Raw genomic sequence first — 19,078 nt, 5'->3', positions numbered from 1 at the left:
TTGGGGTTACCTTTTTTAAACTAAAAATTGAAGATTTTTTTTTTAATCGGAGAAAACCAGGATCCCTGGACTTATTACCAGTTCTTGTTGATTTAGAGTAAATCTCTTTGGACTATTCAGAGTATTTGAGACATTTTTATAAGTGGTTATATTTAATTATTGCAGTGATTCTCAACCTTTTAAGACTCAAGGCACACCTCAGAAAACGGCACCTCTTATTTTTCACTTGTTTTTTGACTACAAAAAATACTGGAGCAATTTTTCCATTGCAGAGAACTCAGAAAGATCACAGCAGGAGAGAATATTTTTACCACTACGCATTCCTGTTTTAAATCTCTGGTTTATCTTGTGAATCATATTTGCATACCTTACAGTGCTAATGGTGTACAGCATCCCTGCAACACCCCTGAAAGGATCTTAAGGCACCCCAGGGTGATGCAACACCCTGTTGAGAATCACCGAGCTATTGGAACAATTATCTGGGGTCTGTTGAAGTCTGCCTGACTTGAACTCTGAACCCAGGTTGGGTGGTGGGTTTTAGTTTCTTCCTTTATTTTGGTGATAAACTCTAAATTAAACAACTGTTGTGGGGTTGATGGAACAAAAAAATCGTTGCAGTTTCCAGGCCTGCCTTATGCAGCGAATCAGACAAGAAGATTATAAGGACCTTTCTGACTTTAAGATGCATGAAAAGTGGACTCTAAGAGTTAAGATGCTATTTAAAGGACTATGGACTAATCTGTTGGCAATGGTGATTTTTGTGCTGCTCTTTATTCTGGAGTATCGGTGGCTGTGAAAGTTTTGTACTACGGGGGCACCCTATTAAAGCAGTGAAGAGATCAATGATATTAATTTGCTTTCCTTTTGTTAAGAAACAGAACTTCATTATAAAATACAAGAAGCGCACAGCAGCGCCTATAAACACTCAAAACTCAGACTGATCTCACTTTGCCCATGTGTGACACATTTTTGGATGATGGCAGAACCCAGATATTTTATGAAGTTAGGTTTTTTTACCCTCTGTGCAAATGAAGTTTTGTGAACCAGCATGGGAGGTGCAGATAGTGAGGCACATCGTCACCAGGGATGCTGGTTTTATCTGATTTAAAAAAACAAAACAAAACAAAACAAATCTCCAATTTTCAATTTAAAAAAGTAACCCCAAATCCACATTGTTCCATGATTAACATGAAATGCCACTAATATATAGATGTCGATTTAGTGGCATTTCATGTTAATCATGGAACAATGTGGATTTGGGGTTATTCTTTTAAAACCGAAAATTGGGGATTTTAAAAAATTAGGCAAAACCAGGATCCCTCATCATCACGCATAAAACAACAGCTTATCTTTCTGGGGTCATCTGACTCCAGCTGACTCCTGCCCTTTGGGCAGGGGGCTAGACCCAGTGAATCTCGCAAAGTCCCTTCCAGCCTTAATGTCTATGGAATCTATGAAACACACATTTTTCTGCAATTAAGCATAAATTAGGCACTTGACTAATATGCTAGGGGCCTTGGGCTGTATTATTCTGTTTCATATTGAAGCGAAAACAAATCCAAATTCCTTAGAAAATGTTAAAAGTGATCTGCAGGGCTGTGAAATAGGAGCTTTGTTGCCAGGAGGAGCTAACAGATGGCAGAATTGCAGAGCAAAGGATAGCTTGATTGGTGGAACATCAAGACCTTTAAGAAGAAGAGAGGGTCGTTAATGAAGAGTGGGGAAGGGAATAGGTAGATTAGATATAAGTAGCCATTAAGTCATTAGATACCAAATGCTGCTCTCGTGCCTGAGCATAGAGGTTTCAGGGGGCAAAGCTAAGTCTGGCATGTGAGCAAGGGATTGCAGAGACCAGCAAGTTTATCCGTTTGTTCCTGTACTACAAGGTGCTTTAGATACAAGATGAGGTCCCAGCTCTAAGGAAAATCCCCAGCCCCGATCCTGCAGTTTGCACTACCAGTGAACTCTCAAGAAGCCAAGAAGAGTTGCTCCAACCCTGCAGTAGGTTTAGTACTGCATATTGTGATCATAAATCAGACTTGCGGCACCCCGGCCTTGATCTGGGGAGGTTGGGTGCACTTGCAGGCCCAGTTCTTCTCTGCCTGGAACATCATGGGCTCTGAAGGACCAGTTGTGTGAAACTTTTGACTTCTCTTACTTCTTTTGACTTCTGCATCTCTCAGTGCATTTTTTGTTTGAGATGTTTTACTGTACCTCCGTCATCTGAAGCTCCTGGTCCATTGCTTTATCTTCCATGCTGCGCATGCCAATACACGATGGTTGTATTGTAGTTGGGTGCAGGTTCTTGCAACAATTTATTGAACTACCATTTTTTATTCCTAAATTCAGTGACTTTTTCCCAGTCTCTCTCTCTCTTTCTTTCTCTGTAATGTATTCTATTTTTTAATTTCTTAAAGTAGCTTGATTTTATTGTTATTTATTTTTTTTCTTAATTTTGTTTTTTACCCCCTGGGCAGGGTTTGAATCTTGAGTAGAAGTCTGATGGCTAGTGAACAAGGAATATTCAGTGAATATTCCTCTTTTAAACTGGGTCTGCTGCCAAACTAATCAGGGTCTCGAATTCTCAGCAGCATTTCTACTTGTGCAAGTGCCTGTTTTAAAACATCTGTACCAGGATAGCCCCAGCACAGTGTATCGTTTCATTGGGTGGCACCTCTGCCAGAGGACAGAAAAAGCAACAGATACGTTAATTCAGAATCGTCCCCCACAAATTCCAATAAAGTAGTAAAGCTTATAAAATGAGTTCTTGTTTCAAGATGCCTTTTGAAGTTTTTCAGTAGTAGATGCAATCCATTGTGCATTTATTATGCGTGAGAAGGTGTTGCACGTCTTCGTTGCAACATTTTTCATTTGGGATGAGTTTGCATTGAGCAGAGAGGACTGGACTACATGACTTTATGAAGTCCCTTCCAGCCCTACTTTCCTATGATCTTATATTTTGACCTGTTCTCCCCCCTGGGGGAGGACTTGGAGATCTCTTCCCTTCATTGGTAGGGTCTATCATAGGCAATGGAGGGGAGATTGGTCTTGTACCCTTCTCCTCTCCTCCTTTTTTTTTTTTTTTAAAAAAAGGCAGTGGCTAATGGTGAGGGAATAATAGCCTATTTAGAAAAGAACATCAAAAAAAGAACAAATCTCATTGAGGGAAAATGTACGAGGAGCATCTTCTCCTGTTTCTACCCACTGAGTCTCAAATTTTGAGCAAAACTCAGCCCTTTTGCTGGTGGATAACAAACTCAAACACCCGTAGTCCAAAGTAAGAGGCTTGTTTCCCTGGTTCAGTTCCCAGCTCTGACATGGACCTGTCTTGGGCAGCTTCTCTCTTGAATTTTCCACTTTCTAAATTGAATAAAATGGAATTTAAGATAAAGGACGTTGTTGGCATGAGAATAAATGGGTTCAAAGTAGCTGTGAATACATTTAAGATCGGAAATTTCTTCTGCTCAGATCAGTGAGGTTCTGAAACAGCTTTCCAAAAGGGGCAGGATGGGCTACTTTGCAGATGAAGTTTGTGAACTGGATTACATGATACAATTGCTTTTGCCAGAGGATTGGATTCTGAGGGCGATAAGCAGGGATCCTGGTTTTCTCTAATTAAAAAAAAAAAAAAAAAATTCCCAATTTTTCAGCTTTAAAAAAGTAACACCAAATCCACCTTTTTTCCATGATTAAAATAAAACACCACTAATATAGATACAACGGTGTTTCATTTTAATAATGGAAACGTTGGTTTTTGGGTTATTTTTTTTTAAAACAAAAATTGGGGATTTTTTTTTTTAATAGGAGAAAACCAGGATCCGTGGTGATAGGTCTGTGTAATTCTGTTTCGCTTAAGGGATGTTAAGACTTTTAGCTATTTTTTTTATAGTGTTTAGAGATCTTTTGATGTTTTAATGCTCTAACATGCAAAGCGTTTTTGGCTTTTTTTTTGTTTGTTTTTGGTTTTTTGCTTATAAGAATAAAATCTGTTTTCCTTAATCAAAACAGTTGATTTGCTTTGGATTAGGAGGATGGTATGGACTGTCCATTGACTTGCTTTCTTTTTACATTATGTTTTTCATCACTAGATTGTTGACTGAACTCGAATCTCCTTCTTGGTGGCCGTTTAGCAGCAAACTCTGGAAATCGCCACTGGAAACAAAGCCAAAGGAAACTGCCACAATTTCCAACTCGAAGAACCAAAAGGAAGTTCTTCTCAGGATCCCAGTTATCATCACCCGCAGAACAGATGCTAGCGTCAAGCCAGGAAAACTCACGCTCCTGGTTTCTGGCTTGGAAATCAGTGACTGCAATTCTCAGGTCATTCACCGGTTTGAATTGAAAGATGTGGATGATATCAAAGTGCATACGCCGTATGAGATCAGTGTTCGTCAGAGGTTTATTGGCAAGCCAGACATCTCTTACCAGCTGCTGTCAGCAAAGATGCCAAACGCCATCCCGATCTTGGAAATGCAGTTTAGCAAGAAGATCCAGTTTCTGGAGGATGCGTTGGGATTTGTCTCCGCGAGGAAGTCTCCCCAGGCGGATTTGGGCAGTTCCATTTGGCAAGCAGGTAAATGAGAAACAAAGGGATCTGCCAGGAAGTCGGTTTGTCGACAAACAACATTCTTTAATTGTTGACAAAACTTAGAGGAACTCTATGTAGGTTTTGCAGTGCCAGTCTCTTCCTACTCTTGGCATAGTCTAACGGAGATGAGATCAAGCCAACGATAACAAAGAAAGCTTTGATAGGAAGAGATCATCATCTGCCAGCTTCGAGGGGAACTGGCACTTGTGTACGAGGACAAGGGGTGGGATGTGGAGATGGAGATGATATGGGCAAACTTGCACTGAATATGCTTGGATTATGTTTTCAGCCCGGGTTTTATATGTTTTTCTGTTCTCAGGCCTATGTTTTCAGAATTCATTAGCAGGGATCCTGGTTTTCTCTGATTTAAAAAATCCCAATTTTTAAAATTAAAGTAACCTGAAAATCCACATTTTTCTGTGATCAACATGAAATGCTACTAATATCTCTCTCTGTCTCTGTTTATATAGTGGTGTTTCATGTTGATCACAGGGAAAAAAATAACACAAAGGAAGTAACCTATTTAAAAAAAAGTAACTGAACCCAAAATCCACATTTATCCATGATCATCACTATATCAAAATCCACATTTTCTCCATGATCACCACTGTATATGTGTGTATGTAAGTGTACACACACACACACACACACACACGTGTGTGTGTGTATGTGTGTGTGTGTGTGTGTATGTATGTGTATATATATATGTGTGTGTGTGTGTAGATATTGGTGGTGATCACGGAAAAATGTGGATTTTGGGTTACTTTTTTAATGCAAAAATTGGGGATTTTTTTTAAATTGGAGAAAACCAGGCTCCCATGTCATTTGCAGTTATGGGCTGTTTGAATTTGGGTGCCTTATTGGAGACATCCTAAAAGGGAAGGGTTTTTTCAAAAACAGATAAACATTTTGTCAGGGTGGACAGTCAGAAATTGAGTTGTCCAAACTCGCTGCTGGCAGTGTTGAAGAACGACGAGCTGGGATGTGAACTTCTTTCAGCCTCTGGTCTCCATTTTTTAGTTGCTTTTTGTTTCAAGTCTATTGCCTTTGTGCCTTGCTTTTGACCTAGGGTTGTTTTCCGTCCATGCCTCACCAGCGTGTATCCTAGCCTTTTTTCCTTTTGGATGGCAATCACAGCAAGTAGCTGTACGCTGAACCTGTCATTCACTTAATTACAGCCTGTTTCAAACTGCTGACTTCCAGCTCAGCGGGACTTAAAACAAGCAAGGTGTTAAACACCAACTTCAATAAACTTGACCTCAGTAATAACAGACCGTGTAGCAGCAGAGCTCCCTTCGTTCTGCTTCCTGTAACACAGAGCTCATTTTAAAAGCCATAATCTTTTGTGCACTAAAATGTACCAGTAACAGTAACCAGATGAATTCAGTCTAACTACTAAGACAAATGCTGAAAAACTCTTCCACAACAGCCAGAATACAGTTAGCCATTTGTACTTCCTCCTCTTGATATTTCTGCTAGCACCAGCTTCTTTAACCTGGGTGGGAGAAAAATGGGGTTAATCCTGATTCCCTTTCAAACATAAATGGCCCTTGGGTAACATGATGGGGGGATAAGGATTAGTATCCTAAAATAGTAGGTAAGACTCAGTTAGGTCCGGAGCGTTTGAAGCGTATAATTAACCAAGGAACAAACCTGTTAAATGGATACGTTCCCAGCATATTAAGCATTGAACTGCAACAGAAAGCCGACAGAAAGCTTGCTGTGCACCAGACTGAAATTGGATTCCAGCAGGGAGCAAAATGTTCCTTTGCTGACCAGTCATCAAGGACTGAGGCTTGGAAAAGCTTGTTCATTTTTAAGGAAGTAACTCTTGGACACCTGGCACCAAAATGTCAGCACAACATCTTGGAGGGAAAACAACCTGCTGATTTCTCAGCACTAAGTTACGCAGGCAAATTGGTGTTCAGTTCCTGGTGGACTTAATGCTGGTTACATAAAATAATTAGGTATACAGTCTTACTTGCCTCATTTCCCACCACTCTGTTCTGTTTGCATCTGAGTCAGTAAGTTCGAAGAAGTTGTTCTCCTCCCCCCTCCCCACCTGCGTTTTCACTGTTTAAGTTGGAAACGCCAGCGAGAGCAACTGGAAGTTGTGGAAATCTTGACTTCTACAATGCCACCAACACTTCTCCCTTGTTTGTTCAGTCCACGTCCTTTGCCACTAATTCTTCTCGCCACGAGATGGCAGTCGCTGACTGCGTTTCAATCTGTCATCTTTTTTTCTCGTGTTTCTTCTTGCGATGGAAAAAATACTGACTTCTTTTCTTTTCTGAAGGGGGGGAAGGGACGTCAGGTTTTAATTCCTAGACTAGATGGATTTTCTGTAGAGGTACGATCACATTTATCAACTTCTTTGACAGCAGATGCTACCCCATAACATGCTATGGTTTTGAGTATTCAGGACTGTGCAGATTTTTGGTACAAAATAATGCCATTTTAATACTATTCATTCCATCCAGGAAGAGCACACACCAACTGCAGAGGCTTCTTCAGCCTGACAAAGGGTTTTTAAACTGGAAAGCTTGCTAATTTTTGTTTTCCAACTAGTCGAGTTGGTGTAATAAAAGATATCGGTTTACCCAAAGAACCTTGTCTGCCTGTAGCTGTGTTGGTCTAAGGACACAACCTACACCCTGCCATTTTAATACCCACCCAAAACCAACCATTGACATGGTCCTAAATCAAGTTCTCATCCCATACAAACTGTAGCTTTCTTGAACCAGTTTTCAGATTGCATTGGATCTTCTCATGAGGCCTTATTCTGTTGGCTAAAGCCATAACTGGTGTTTAACCACCTACTGTTACCTGCTGCTTCTTCCTTAATGAGATTTCTACTCTGGACTAGACTTCGAGGCTTATCCAGTCCTGTTTTCAGTGAAGTCCAGTGATCGCTACTTCAGAAGAATATATGAGATGTCCTGTAGTGTGTTTTTTGGGGTAGCTTGTTCCTAGAGGAAGTGTCCTCCTAATCCCCCAATACTTAGAAGTTTCCTTATGCCTTAAAGCATGAGGGTTTTACCCCTTCCAAAGCTCTTCACTCTTGTGTCTGGGGTATATTTGCTTTTCACAGAAATGTTCCAAACCTTCTGAGGCCTCTTAACCTCAGTAAGAGATCTCGTAAGAAATCTTACGGCAGTGAGCTCCACCGTCAAGTTGTGAACTATATAAAGAAAAATGTATTTCCATTGATCAGTTTTGAATCGTGCCGTCTTTCCATTTAATTGGATCTCCTTTTTATTACAAAGGCAGATGGGAATGCATCCTCTGTCCAGTTTGCTGCCCTGTCTCCTTTCTCTTTGTCTCTCTCTGCAGATAAACAGAGCGGAATACATAGATTTCCTGTCTTGAAATGCATTTATTCATTTTAAGCAGCAGTTGAGCGATTATAAACACAAAGAGACTTGTCTAGCCATTTGCTGCAGTAGGCAGAGGGGTTTTGTCCCCCCCCCCGCCCTCCATGTTTCTTTAAGCATGATAAGTGTAGTAATTTTACTGCAAACAGTATTTAAAAAAAAAAAAAACTTGATACCTCTTGGATCAGAATTCAAGGGGGGAGCTTGGATAGTGCAAGCAGTCCCACCGTGAATGAGTTGCTTGTCTGTGTCTCAGTCCAGAAACTAACAGACTGATAACCAAATAATTCCGAGGGATTATGAGTTTGCAGTAATTACTTGCAAGGGATTTAGATTTTTGTACTTTTAGTTTAGCTTTTGTCTCCTTTTTCATTAAGGAGTAATGCTATCCAAAGTAGTAGCGTATGTGCTGTCAGGCGGCCAGCCAGCTTGGCACCAGTTCCTCGGGCCCGGAGCGAGCTCCAGCTTCCGACTGGCTGACTTTCTGTCCTGATGTCTCTAGCAGCTGTTGTCATCGTGCCACGCTAGGTCAGGCCATGCGATAGCCAGCAGCAGCAGCTTCCTTCGCTCGCAGGGCCCCTTTAAAAGGGGGGACCTCTTCGGGGATGTCTGGAGTGTCTTCGTGCGCAACTATGCTCAGTGCTAAACCCCCGAGACAATCTGCATGACAAAGAATGGCCTTTAATTGTAGCACTGATCTGGGCTGAGAGGGATCAGATATTGCAATAGGAGCCAGGGCTTTAAATAAAGGACAGGTGGCACGCTGCTTGGGGAGTCAAATCCGTGCTCCTGCAGTGAGTAGCTGGGGGCGTGCTGTTATCGTCAGTATTGGCCTTTTGTTCCGAGGTTTAGATGACATGATTCGCAGGTGTTCTCCGGATTGACATTCTACAAACTGAACAGGCCAGCAAGTGAAGAAGAAGCTAAAGAGAGCCAACACTACTTTCTTTTCCTATTAGAAACAAAAACTTTGTGTTGTTTTGTTTTTTCTTCAAATGCCTGCTGGCTCAAATAGCTGCCTGATAACCAAGAGGAATGCTCTCTGGTCCCTTGATATTAAGGAACCCGTCCAGGGGATGATGGTGCTCTTCTAGGAGCATCTACACGTGCCGATTTTAAGGCACATTAGCTATTTTTAAGGCCTGTTAAGGGTGTGGGTCTACATGTGCGCATCCTTAATGCACCTTAAAAATGGCCATTTTAGGCTAATCCTTCCTAAATTTGATATTCGCATAAAGCAAATATCAAATTTAAGTGCAATTAAAGTGCATTAGCGTATGTGTAGATGTGCTAATGTGCATTAATGCGGTGTGCGTCACTGGGTACACACTGCCTTAATGCACATTATCATGCCTACACATGCACTAATGCGACTTAGCTATTTGTGCCTAAAATTGAATGTGCCTTAATGCGCATTAGTGTGCCACATGTAGATGCATGCCTAAATCACTTTAATGCACCTTAGGCAAAGGCACATTAAGTTTAGGCACGCATAAATACATGTGTAGACATGCCCAATGAGCCTGCGAAGTAGGGACTAATGTAGACAAGGATTCTCTTTCTTTTTCTTTTCTTTCTTTTTTTTTTTTTTTGGAGGCAGGGCAGGTTTGTGAACGTGGCAGTTCTCCTTTAACTTTCATTTGCCTCTCAAGAGACACCCACAGGACAATACTGCAGCTCTCTTTTGGGTCGCCTGTATTTTTCACTTGGTACAAGCAGATGGCAGTGTATGACTGTGAATTTCTCTTTTCAGCCACTGGGCTTATTGAAAGTGTGGCGCAACCCAGACCTTCATCAGGAGAAGAAGGTGGCAGCAGCAGGCAGGTTCAAATCCAAAAGCAAGAGCAGGTCTCGGAGTCGGAGACGCAAGAAATGAGACAGGTACCTTCAAGCTGAGCCTTGGTTGAAACGGCATGTAATAAAGCTTGTTCTTTCTCTGCCCTCCTCGCATATTGTATGTGCTGTGAATAGGGGCCAGGTTCATCACCAGCTCTTATACATGACAGTCGTCAAGTATTATAGGCCAGGTCTTCTATCAAGACTCAAGCTAGCTCCTCTCAGTCTCTACGGCCTGCAGCACACGCTACACTTAAGATGTGATTAACCAGTTAACCATGTCTTAAGTTGTGACCTAGCCACGTGTTCAGTCAATTAAGTGATTAAAAGGAGGAATGAACAACAGTTGTTCCAAAAAAATGTGGAATAACTTTGTGGCTTGCTCCTAGCATGCTGTTAATCGAATGTGTGTCCAGGAGCCACTGTGGCTGGGAAACCTATCAGCATGCTCCTCAGTCCAGGGGGAGCCTGCAGTCATCATCCTGAGCTCCCTCTACAAGGCAGTGAGGCCTGATGGGATCAATTATGCTTCCTGCCACGCCACACATCTTTGACATGGGATAGGAATATTAATGAACAGGCAAGCTTATTAAAAAAGCCATGATTGTCAGAGCAAAAACATTAACTGCTATCTGGGGTGGGACACAGTGAAGCCTCTCAATTTTGCACCGTCTTCATTTTACACTGAAAATGGAAGGCTCACTTTAAATGGTTTTGCAAGTCATGTCGTGTAGCAGTGCCTCACCTCCAGCTTAGACCGCTTTAAAGAAACATATATAACATTTTATATAGTGTAGTAGCGTCTCTGGGCATCACTGTGCTAGGTGCCCCATGAGCATGTAATAGAAGACCACCCCTATCCCAACCCCTAATATTATCTGTAAGGTTCAATACAGAGTTTGTTAGCACCACACATGCATACACCCTGATGATTATTAAAGCCTTGTAGAGCAAGGCAGATACTAATGGTACATGTGATATCAAAAGCACAAGCAAACTGGCAAAGCTGGAAACTTAAGTGTTTTATTTGTGGAGAACCTATAACTTTAATAAATGCAACCTTTTTAGACCAACATAAGTTTCATTTTTTTTCTTCCTGTTTAACATGGAGATTGTATTAGGAGCTGTTCCTGTCATTCTCCAGTTCCTGTCTCTCTCTGCAGTTTAGTGATAGCATCATTTGAAATGGCTACTCGCTCTGCTTCTGCTTTTTTGGTCTGCAGTTGTTCATTGTTAATCCCAGACCAAAACCCCCAAATCCCCCAAAACAAGCCTCTTTAGTTAACGCATCAGTTCCTAATGAAGGGGTAAGAATGAAAACCTTGGGAGAATATGATGCTTATTAAAATTGCTATTACAAGCTCAGTAGAGTCTGGCCTAAAGTGAACCAGACTGAAACCCCAAGATTTTGAACATCTCTCCCAGCAGGAAAGCAGGCTAAAGACGTATTTAAATAAAACAAAAAACTAAATTCCCATCTGGTATTTAGCAGCTTTTACCTAGTTGCCAACAGCAGTGTTCTGAGATTTCTAATCCAGCCAGCAAATATTTTGCAACATGAGTGCTGATTTTTGAGGGATTTTCATTTTGGGGAGGTCAAACTAAGAGGCTTTGCAAGGGATGTTTTTTTTTCTCCCAGAAAAAGCTGAATACCGATTTCTGTAAATCAGGTGCCTTTCAGATCTCTTGACATGATAATAATAAACGAGCTCCCCAGAATGACTGGGAGAATAGCTGCACCCCACTCTTTCCCTCCCCTGGAATCGGTTCCCACGTATGCCATTTTTTTCGTTCAAAATACATGACACAAATTGAATTTTACAAGGGTCTTGCAACTGAAGATGGTTTGGCGGTTCTAGGACCATCTGCTTTTGACAGAGGATAAGGGAACGAAAGAGTGCAAATTATGGAAAACACAGAAATTGAAATGAAATTGGCCTGTTTTGAGGGAGACTGCTTTTGTGCTTGTTCCTTATCCTCATTGGTGCGGTTGTAGTCTATCTGCAATTTGGCCTAGCACACAGCTGGGTTAATTTTTTTCTCTCTTAAACCACTGGTCCTGTAACTATGTTGTTAGCCTTTGCACCTCTACCTCAAAAAACTGCGTGTGCAGCGCCTTTCAAAAAGAGCCACTTAGGAATCTTTTCCTCCAGGTCCAGTTTAGGAAGAATAAATAGTCGTTGTTGATGTTAGGATGTTTCTGTCCACTGGTTTTCTTTATTCCAGAGCTCTAGAGCAGAGTTAAATGCATGGAAACCCATGCTAGCCAACACTTTTTTCCCACTGGGAAGGGCATGTTGTGGGTGGGATAGATGAGACAGGAAGGAAGTATGTGGCGAGGGAGGAAGGGAACACAGGAATAATTCAAGGGGCAGATGCCTACTAACAAAAGCAGATATGAAAGGTATTGGGAGGAGGGGAGGGCATTTTCATTGGGGTCCATAAGCAGCAACCTCATAGCAAATTCCTCCCAGCCCTTTGTAGGACACTTCTCAAGAATGCAGCACATGGACTTGTTACAAAGGTATCTGGCAGACTTCTTCAAGAGCCAGGAATCTGTTATTTTTGCCCTATAAGCATGTTTTATTGCTGGGAAGCAGCATTGCTCCATAACTGAAGTGCAGAACTGGGAATCAGGACTCGTATTTTGCTTGCGGTTTTGACACACTCTAGATTACCTGGACCAAAGCATTTCACCTTTGTCCATTTTTCTTCCTCAGGAAAATGGATGACTGACTGCCTCTGTGGAGCATGTGAAGGAAAACAATGATAAATATTAATGTGTTTTCAATTGAGATTGTAACGACAGCTTTCACCTCTTTGAAAATTAGTTTAGGCTTTCACCTCTTTGAAAATTAGTTTAGGCTTTCACCTCTTTGAAAATTAGTTTATGGTATTTAGGGTCCAGATGTTATTTCTTAGTGATCGTATTTTCCAAATAGCTTCAACCCTTGAGAATCAATTTTCCCTTTTATTTTTGAACTCTCTTTGCTTCTATGCTAGAGACATCAGAGGCCTTTGCAGAGCTTTTACTGGAGTGGCCGAAACCAGCGGGGCATTTTAGGCTAGGAGCGACGAGGGGGATCTTTGGCAAAGCAAGAAAACATTTAAACAATAGGATAGGCCTGAGAAGCAACTCTCTTGCACTCACAATTCTCGCTCGCAGTTGTAGACATAGATGTTTTGCAACCCAACGAGCTGAGTGGTATTAAATGTCTTTCATTAGAGCTGGAAGGCTGGGACAGTCTGGAATTGTGATTGGGTGCCTAAGCAAAAAGCCTTGCCAGGACTTCACCAAGGGACCTTCATGTTAAAAACACAGTGTTTTGCGGCTATGTGGGCAGGTTTCCATTAACTGTGCTATAGAGCTGCAGAAAGAAGCCTACTGAGTTCCTGTGGTCTGTGGCTGAGCCTCTGTCTAACGGCAAACCATGGCTAACATAATGTCACTGGGTGTGGGAGGGGATATGATAATATTAGCTTAAGGACTGTGGTTCGGGAGTGGGAGTGGGATTTTGTTCACTAGCCTTGGTTTGGCAAAGCACATCCAATGCTTTCTAATTTCCGTTCTGTTAAACTTTTCCTGCCAAAGAGCTATTACCCTTCTGTTTACTACATCTGCAGATTGCATATACCATAAAACAGAAGATACTTTCTAAAGACCTTCATTTCCAGAAGGTTTGTGAAGACCATGGTTTGCTATGCATGTCCTTCTTCAGTCCCTCTTTGGTGGGTTCCATCCTAACCTTCATTTGGGTGCTACCTGTATGTCTCCCTGAGAGTCAGTGTACCTTTGTGTTGCCTTTGTTTTCCGTCTCAGGAAAGCCCAACCATGATAAGGCCAAAGGAACAGCAGTTAGCCATAGGCCCGTTCCTCTGAAGTGCAAACAAAGCCTTTTTTTTATTTCCTCTTTTTGCAATTTTAGCATTCCCTCACTTTTAATGAGACAAACAACCCATGCAGGATATCCTGAGGAACTATTTGGGCTCTGTCTGTTATTCCAGTCCAGATGAAATACCTGACTTTTCAGAGGTACTGACCTCCCACTGACTTCAGACAGTGCGACGGATGCTTGGCACCTTCTGAACATTGGGCCTTTTATCTTTCCCTCCTCTTCCCCAGCCAGTCTGATATAGAGGAGACAATGATAATCGGAGATTAAATAAATGAGGCAAACAATATCTTCCTAATTTTCAGCTATATATTATTTTCACAGACAGCCTCTTTTTTTGCCTTGGAAAACTACTACGGTAGAGTTTCCCTTACTTACCTTTGGCTTTTTTTCCCCCTTGTTCCAACCCCTCCCTTCCCTTATTTACCATCTGTTTTCCTAATTTCCACCAATTTACATTCTCACTGATCCTGTCACACTTCTTTCATTCTTTGGAGTCTCAGAACAGCAGACAATTCCTGTGCCTGAAGAAGGGTGATTGCACCCAAAAGCTTGCAAAGAACATTTTTTCCAACTACTCGGTCCAATAAAAGATATTTGTATCTACCCAAAGAACCTTGCCTGACTGCTTCTGCTCTTGGCTTTCAGGCTGCCTGGGGAGGCCGATGCCTGCAGCTGGCCTCCCGGGGCTTGGGTGCGGCACAAAAAGAACAACTTGCATTCAGTGGCAAAAGCTCAGAGAGATTTATTGTCTCTTTGGAGAGTAGCTAGCAGGTCTGAATAGCAATCGGCAAACTGCCCAGATGATGGTAAGCGACACGTTATGTACACTGACACATTACGTGTGCTAAGTCGTTACGAAAGGGCGAGACCCTGTATTTATAGCCGAGATGCCCCTACTCTGTGCCAACTGTTATTTCTCTCTCTGCCTAGATGTCCCTTTTTACTTGTTTCTTCCTTTTTCTCATTCCTTGCCAACTGCAGCTCCCCCCTTCCAAGTTTGGGCAGCTAGAGCTCACTCCCTGCTGAGTTTGGGTTTTTCTAGCTCACTCCCTTATTGAATTTAAGTATTTTCAGCTTACCCCTGCTGAGTATAGATAACAAGAGGTCAGCTAACTTTTTACTCCTCGACTTGTTTGGCTATTGTTTCTTACTTTGAATTAATGTTTTCACTCCCTGTGTTTTTTATCAAGTCATCCAGTGGTCAGTGAATCCTGTTACTCCCGAGGTCTTTTGTAGTGTCTTAGCTTAACTATAACTATGGCCTAGCATACCCAAAACTCCTATGCCCCATAAAAGCAGCCTGAATGTACATCTCCATGATGCGTCAAGCCATAAATGCATGCCTTCTTCCTTCTCTGGGTGTGATTTATCCGTATCAAGCTTCAGATTGTAATAGCAACTACTGCATTTAAAATTAGAAAAGCTTGCAGGGACATTGGTTGTAGTGGTGCTGGTCTAAATGCATAGGCAGACAAAACTCTTGGGGCAGAGGTGATATTTTTTATTAGATGAACTAAATAGTTGCAAGTTTTTGTTTTTGTTTTTTTTTTCTTTGCAAGCTTTCGGACTTGCTTTCCCAGGTAGAAATCTTAATATCGTTGTTTTTTTTCCCTTTACTTGATGAAGGGTGTCCGAGTCCGAAAGCTTGCAAAAGAAAAAAAGCTTGCAGGCAAATTTAACTGAGCAGGGAGCTGAGCATCTGAGTTGTTGCTGGATATGAGGCATACATAACTCTGTTACACTGAGTTTAATTGCTTGAGGGTTTCAGGAAATCTAGAATGAGGATTGCCTGCCTTCATCATACTCTACACCATGTTGCCTTTTGCTCAGTTTGGCTGTCAAGTGCCTTCAAGTAGCACCTGTTTGTCTAATATCTTACTTCTCATCTGTGTCCCACAGTTGTGTTGGCATCATTTAGGCTGAAAATTTAGGTTAGAGATGGGGAAGAACTTTCTAATTATGAGGGTGGCCAAGCATCTGAACAGGCTGCCCAGAGAAATTGTCAAGAACAGACTGGACAGACACTTGTTCCCAGTTCAAGTAGAAGAGAGTTGCAGGGGCAGGAGGAAATATTATACACGCTTCACAGTGAAAACCATGGGCATGGATGGGTCAAGTGAAAATAAACCTTTGATCTAGTTCCCCATAGCGTCCTCATGGTTTAGCTGGGGAACTGTGACCTTGATTATCATACAGTCCGATGGCTAGGCAACTGGCTATGGAGTCAGACCCAAAGAGTACTAGTTGAAGAGAGCAAATCTACATGGCGCAGGGTGACCAGTGGAGTCCCTCAGGGCTCGGTACTTGGGCCAGTACTCTTTAACATCTTTATCAATGATCTGGATTCGGGAATTGGATGTGAAGTCACCAAGTTCAGGGGTGATACCAAATTGTTGGGGGAGGGCGGTCACACCGCAGGACAGGCTAAGGATCCTGGCAGACTTGGACAGACTCTCAAGGTGGGCCGATGGAAACCTGATGGCCCTCAATACAGAGAAGTGCAAGGTGCTGCACCTCAGTAGGGAAAACCCCCAGCACACTTACAGGCTTGGCAGTGCTATGCTCGCTTGCGCCATGGCCGAAAGAGACTTGGGGGTCTTGACTGACCACAAGATGACCATGGGCCACCGATGCAACGCTGTGGCTGGCAAAGCAAACCAAACTCTGGTGTGCATCCACAAATGCGTCTCAAGGAAAACCAGGGAAGTCATCCTCTCACTTTGCTTGGCTCTTGTAAGACCGCAGCTGCGGTACTGCGTCCAGTATTGGGCCCCCCCGCTTCAGGAATGATATGGAGAAGCTTGAGAGAGTCCAGAGGAGAGCCATGCGTATGATCCAAGGAAGGGGAGGGAGGGCCATATGAGGAGAGGCTGAGGGACTTGGGACTCTTCAGTCTGGGGAAGAGAGGGCTCAGGGGGGACTTGGTGGCAGCCTGCAGTTACACAAGAGGGGTAGATACATCAGGACCTGGGAGAGCACCTGTTCACCAGAGCTCCCCGAGGGATAGCAAGGTCTAACGGCCATCAGCTCCAGGAAGGCCAATTTAGACTGGATATAAGAAAAAAGTTCTTTACTGTGCATGTGTCCAGGGTCTGGAACAGACTCCCTCCAGAGGTGGTGCAAGAACCTTCTCTGGACTCCTTCAAAAAACAGGTGGATTTATTTTTTGCTGGGATCACTTGACCGCAGCTGACTTCTTACCTATGGCGGGGCGGGGGCCTAGACCCAATGATCTCGTGAGGTCCCTTTCAGCCCCTAATGTCTATGAAATTTATGAAATCTAAGCCCAAAGTGACACAAGCAGAGTGGGAAGACGTGTCTGACTTTGAGTTGATTCTGGTGCTTGAAGTTTGAGGCTGTCTTATTGCTGCAGTGGGAAGAGCGAAAGGCTGTCTGTGAGGCCACTGCAATTTTTTTGAGACAGTCTGGATGCAAGTAGCTTAGAAATGGGTCTTCACACATCAGCCTGTAGTAGCATTGTACATGATGCACAGGATAAGTAGAAAAGGGGGCATCTTTGTAAATTTTCAGTTCTTGATTCATGGTCCGAACAACATTTTGGCCCAGAAGGCAACAGCTCTTCTGGTGGTTGGCAGAACGTGTGCATTGATGACTAGACATCTTGTCGTTGTTTTGCTGAACAAAAATAGCGACCATTTCTTAAGGATTTGGCCAGACTTCAAGCTCTATTAATCTTTCCATCCAGCTTTGCGGGCTGTGTTCGACGCTGCATTTTAACCATTTCAGTCCTTCTTGTAGAAGACAAATTGCACCCTCTTGCAACTTGAATGGTCAGGGTTGTTAGCAAAGGGTTAAGTGAGATGCTATCACATCCGCAGTATGCAGACAGAGAAAATGACCCACTTACCTCTCTCTCTTTTTGAGGGAGGGTACTAGTTAAGCGTATAATTTCTCATGGTTCAAGCCATACCCTAATTATCAGCTAAACTTGAATGCTGCACTGCAGCAGGATAATTTTCCATTTTAATGCTTTCATATTTTAAAAGCTTTCTGTTCCCCACTGAAGTTCTTCCTTGGATATTTTACATTTTAAGTGTGTTTTAATTAAGGGGAAGCGTATCAAAATCAAGCATAATAGCTTGACCTATGTTTGCTTTTTGTAATTTTAATATAAATGAAATATTAAATGAAATGAAAATTATAGTTAATACAAACGTAGTTTTAATATAAATGATCTCTTTGAGATCTGGAAAATGCCATTCGTTCCTCTGAGTCCTCTTACATCACTTGGTTTTTAAACTGTCGATGTGATTTGAAGCCTCTGCTTGACATCCTTGCAGCGATGTTGCCTTGGGCTGTGATCTCTGTGGATCCGCCCACTGAGCTGGATCCGGCCAGGTTGGTACATAAGATCACTGACAATAAATTAGTAACAGACCTTAAATGAGTGACCTGTCACAGATTATCCTGTTGCCCATGGCTAGGACTCTCTGAGATTGCTCTCCGTGAATCAGGTACAACAGCAATTGTCAACCGAGGTGGCATGGCATCCTGGACTTTTGTGAGAGCCTTTTCATATTATATTAATTATTAAATAACATCATAATTTAATTAGGGGCTGCTGTGTAATATTAGAAGAGTTAGGTTTGCAAATACTAACATGATTCACAAGATAAACCCAGGGTTTTCAAAAAGAAATTACAGGATCCAAAACATTGTGGTCTTTGGAAGATCTTTGCAGCAGAAGAATGGCACTGTAATTTTTCTGTAGTCCAAAAAAACCCAAATGAAAGCAAAGAGCTGGCATTTTCCAAAGGGGGTCTTGAGTCAAAACAAATCGAGAACCACTCAAATACAGCATGTTTTTGAGTTTGATTAGTCTGCCTCCATGTCTTAACTACCTGCACGCTCTCTGATTTTTGTGAATCTAACCCTTCATTTTGTTGTCTCTTCCTTAAAAAGTGCCCACAATAATATGACATTGCTTTAGGCCAAAGCAATATGGATTTAGGGTCAAAACTTTTTTTTTTAAGTCTTTTTGGGGGGAAAAGTGGGGGGAAATGTAATTAGATTATTATTATTTTTTAATTGGTAACCAAATCAAAAATGATTCATGTAGCCCTGGTTCTGACCTCGTGTGACAGATAGTCCCAGAATTTATTTATTTATTTTTTTTTGGAAGTGAGGAAACCTCCTGCCACTGGCTGACATCCAGTTCCAGTAACTGCATGGTCTCTCTCCACTTTCCCTGCAGTTCCCATTAAATATGGCTTCCTGTTCCAAACTGATGAGCTGGGTAGTTACACATGGTTTCACAAATGACCCCAGCAAGATGATTGTCAAGCCTTGTATTAAAGACCCCCAGGGTAGGGGCCAGCACCACTTCTCTTGCAAGTTGGTTCCAGATCCTACCCGCCCTGACC

General features: G+C 42.2%; 1 protein-coding gene across 1 annotated transcript in view; it reads left to right on the top strand.

Annotated features, from left to right (window-relative positions):
- Nucleotides 1-19,078, top strand: part of SNAP47 (synaptosome associated protein 47) — a 30,356-nt gene that overhangs the window by 5,118 nt on the left and 6,160 nt on the right. Inside the window, exons 2-3 of the mRNA XM_019529587.1 lie at nucleotides 4,089-4,573; nucleotides 9,716-9,843. Coding sequence (XP_019385132.1) covers nucleotides 4,089-4,573; nucleotides 9,716-9,843 — 613 coding nt within the window. The remainder of the gene's footprint in view (nucleotides 1-4,088; nucleotides 4,574-9,715; nucleotides 9,844-19,078) is intronic.

This window comes from Crocodylus porosus, unplaced genomic scaffold (genome assembly GCF_001723895.1).
Source record: "Crocodylus porosus isolate Cpor-Errol unplaced genomic scaffold, CroPor_comp1, whole genome shotgun sequence".
Taxonomy (NCBI): Eukaryota; Metazoa; Chordata; order Crocodylia; family Crocodylidae; genus Crocodylus; species Crocodylus porosus.
The sequence above is the reverse complement of the archived record's forward strand: the minus strand, read 5'-3'. Positions and strand labels throughout refer to the sequence as shown.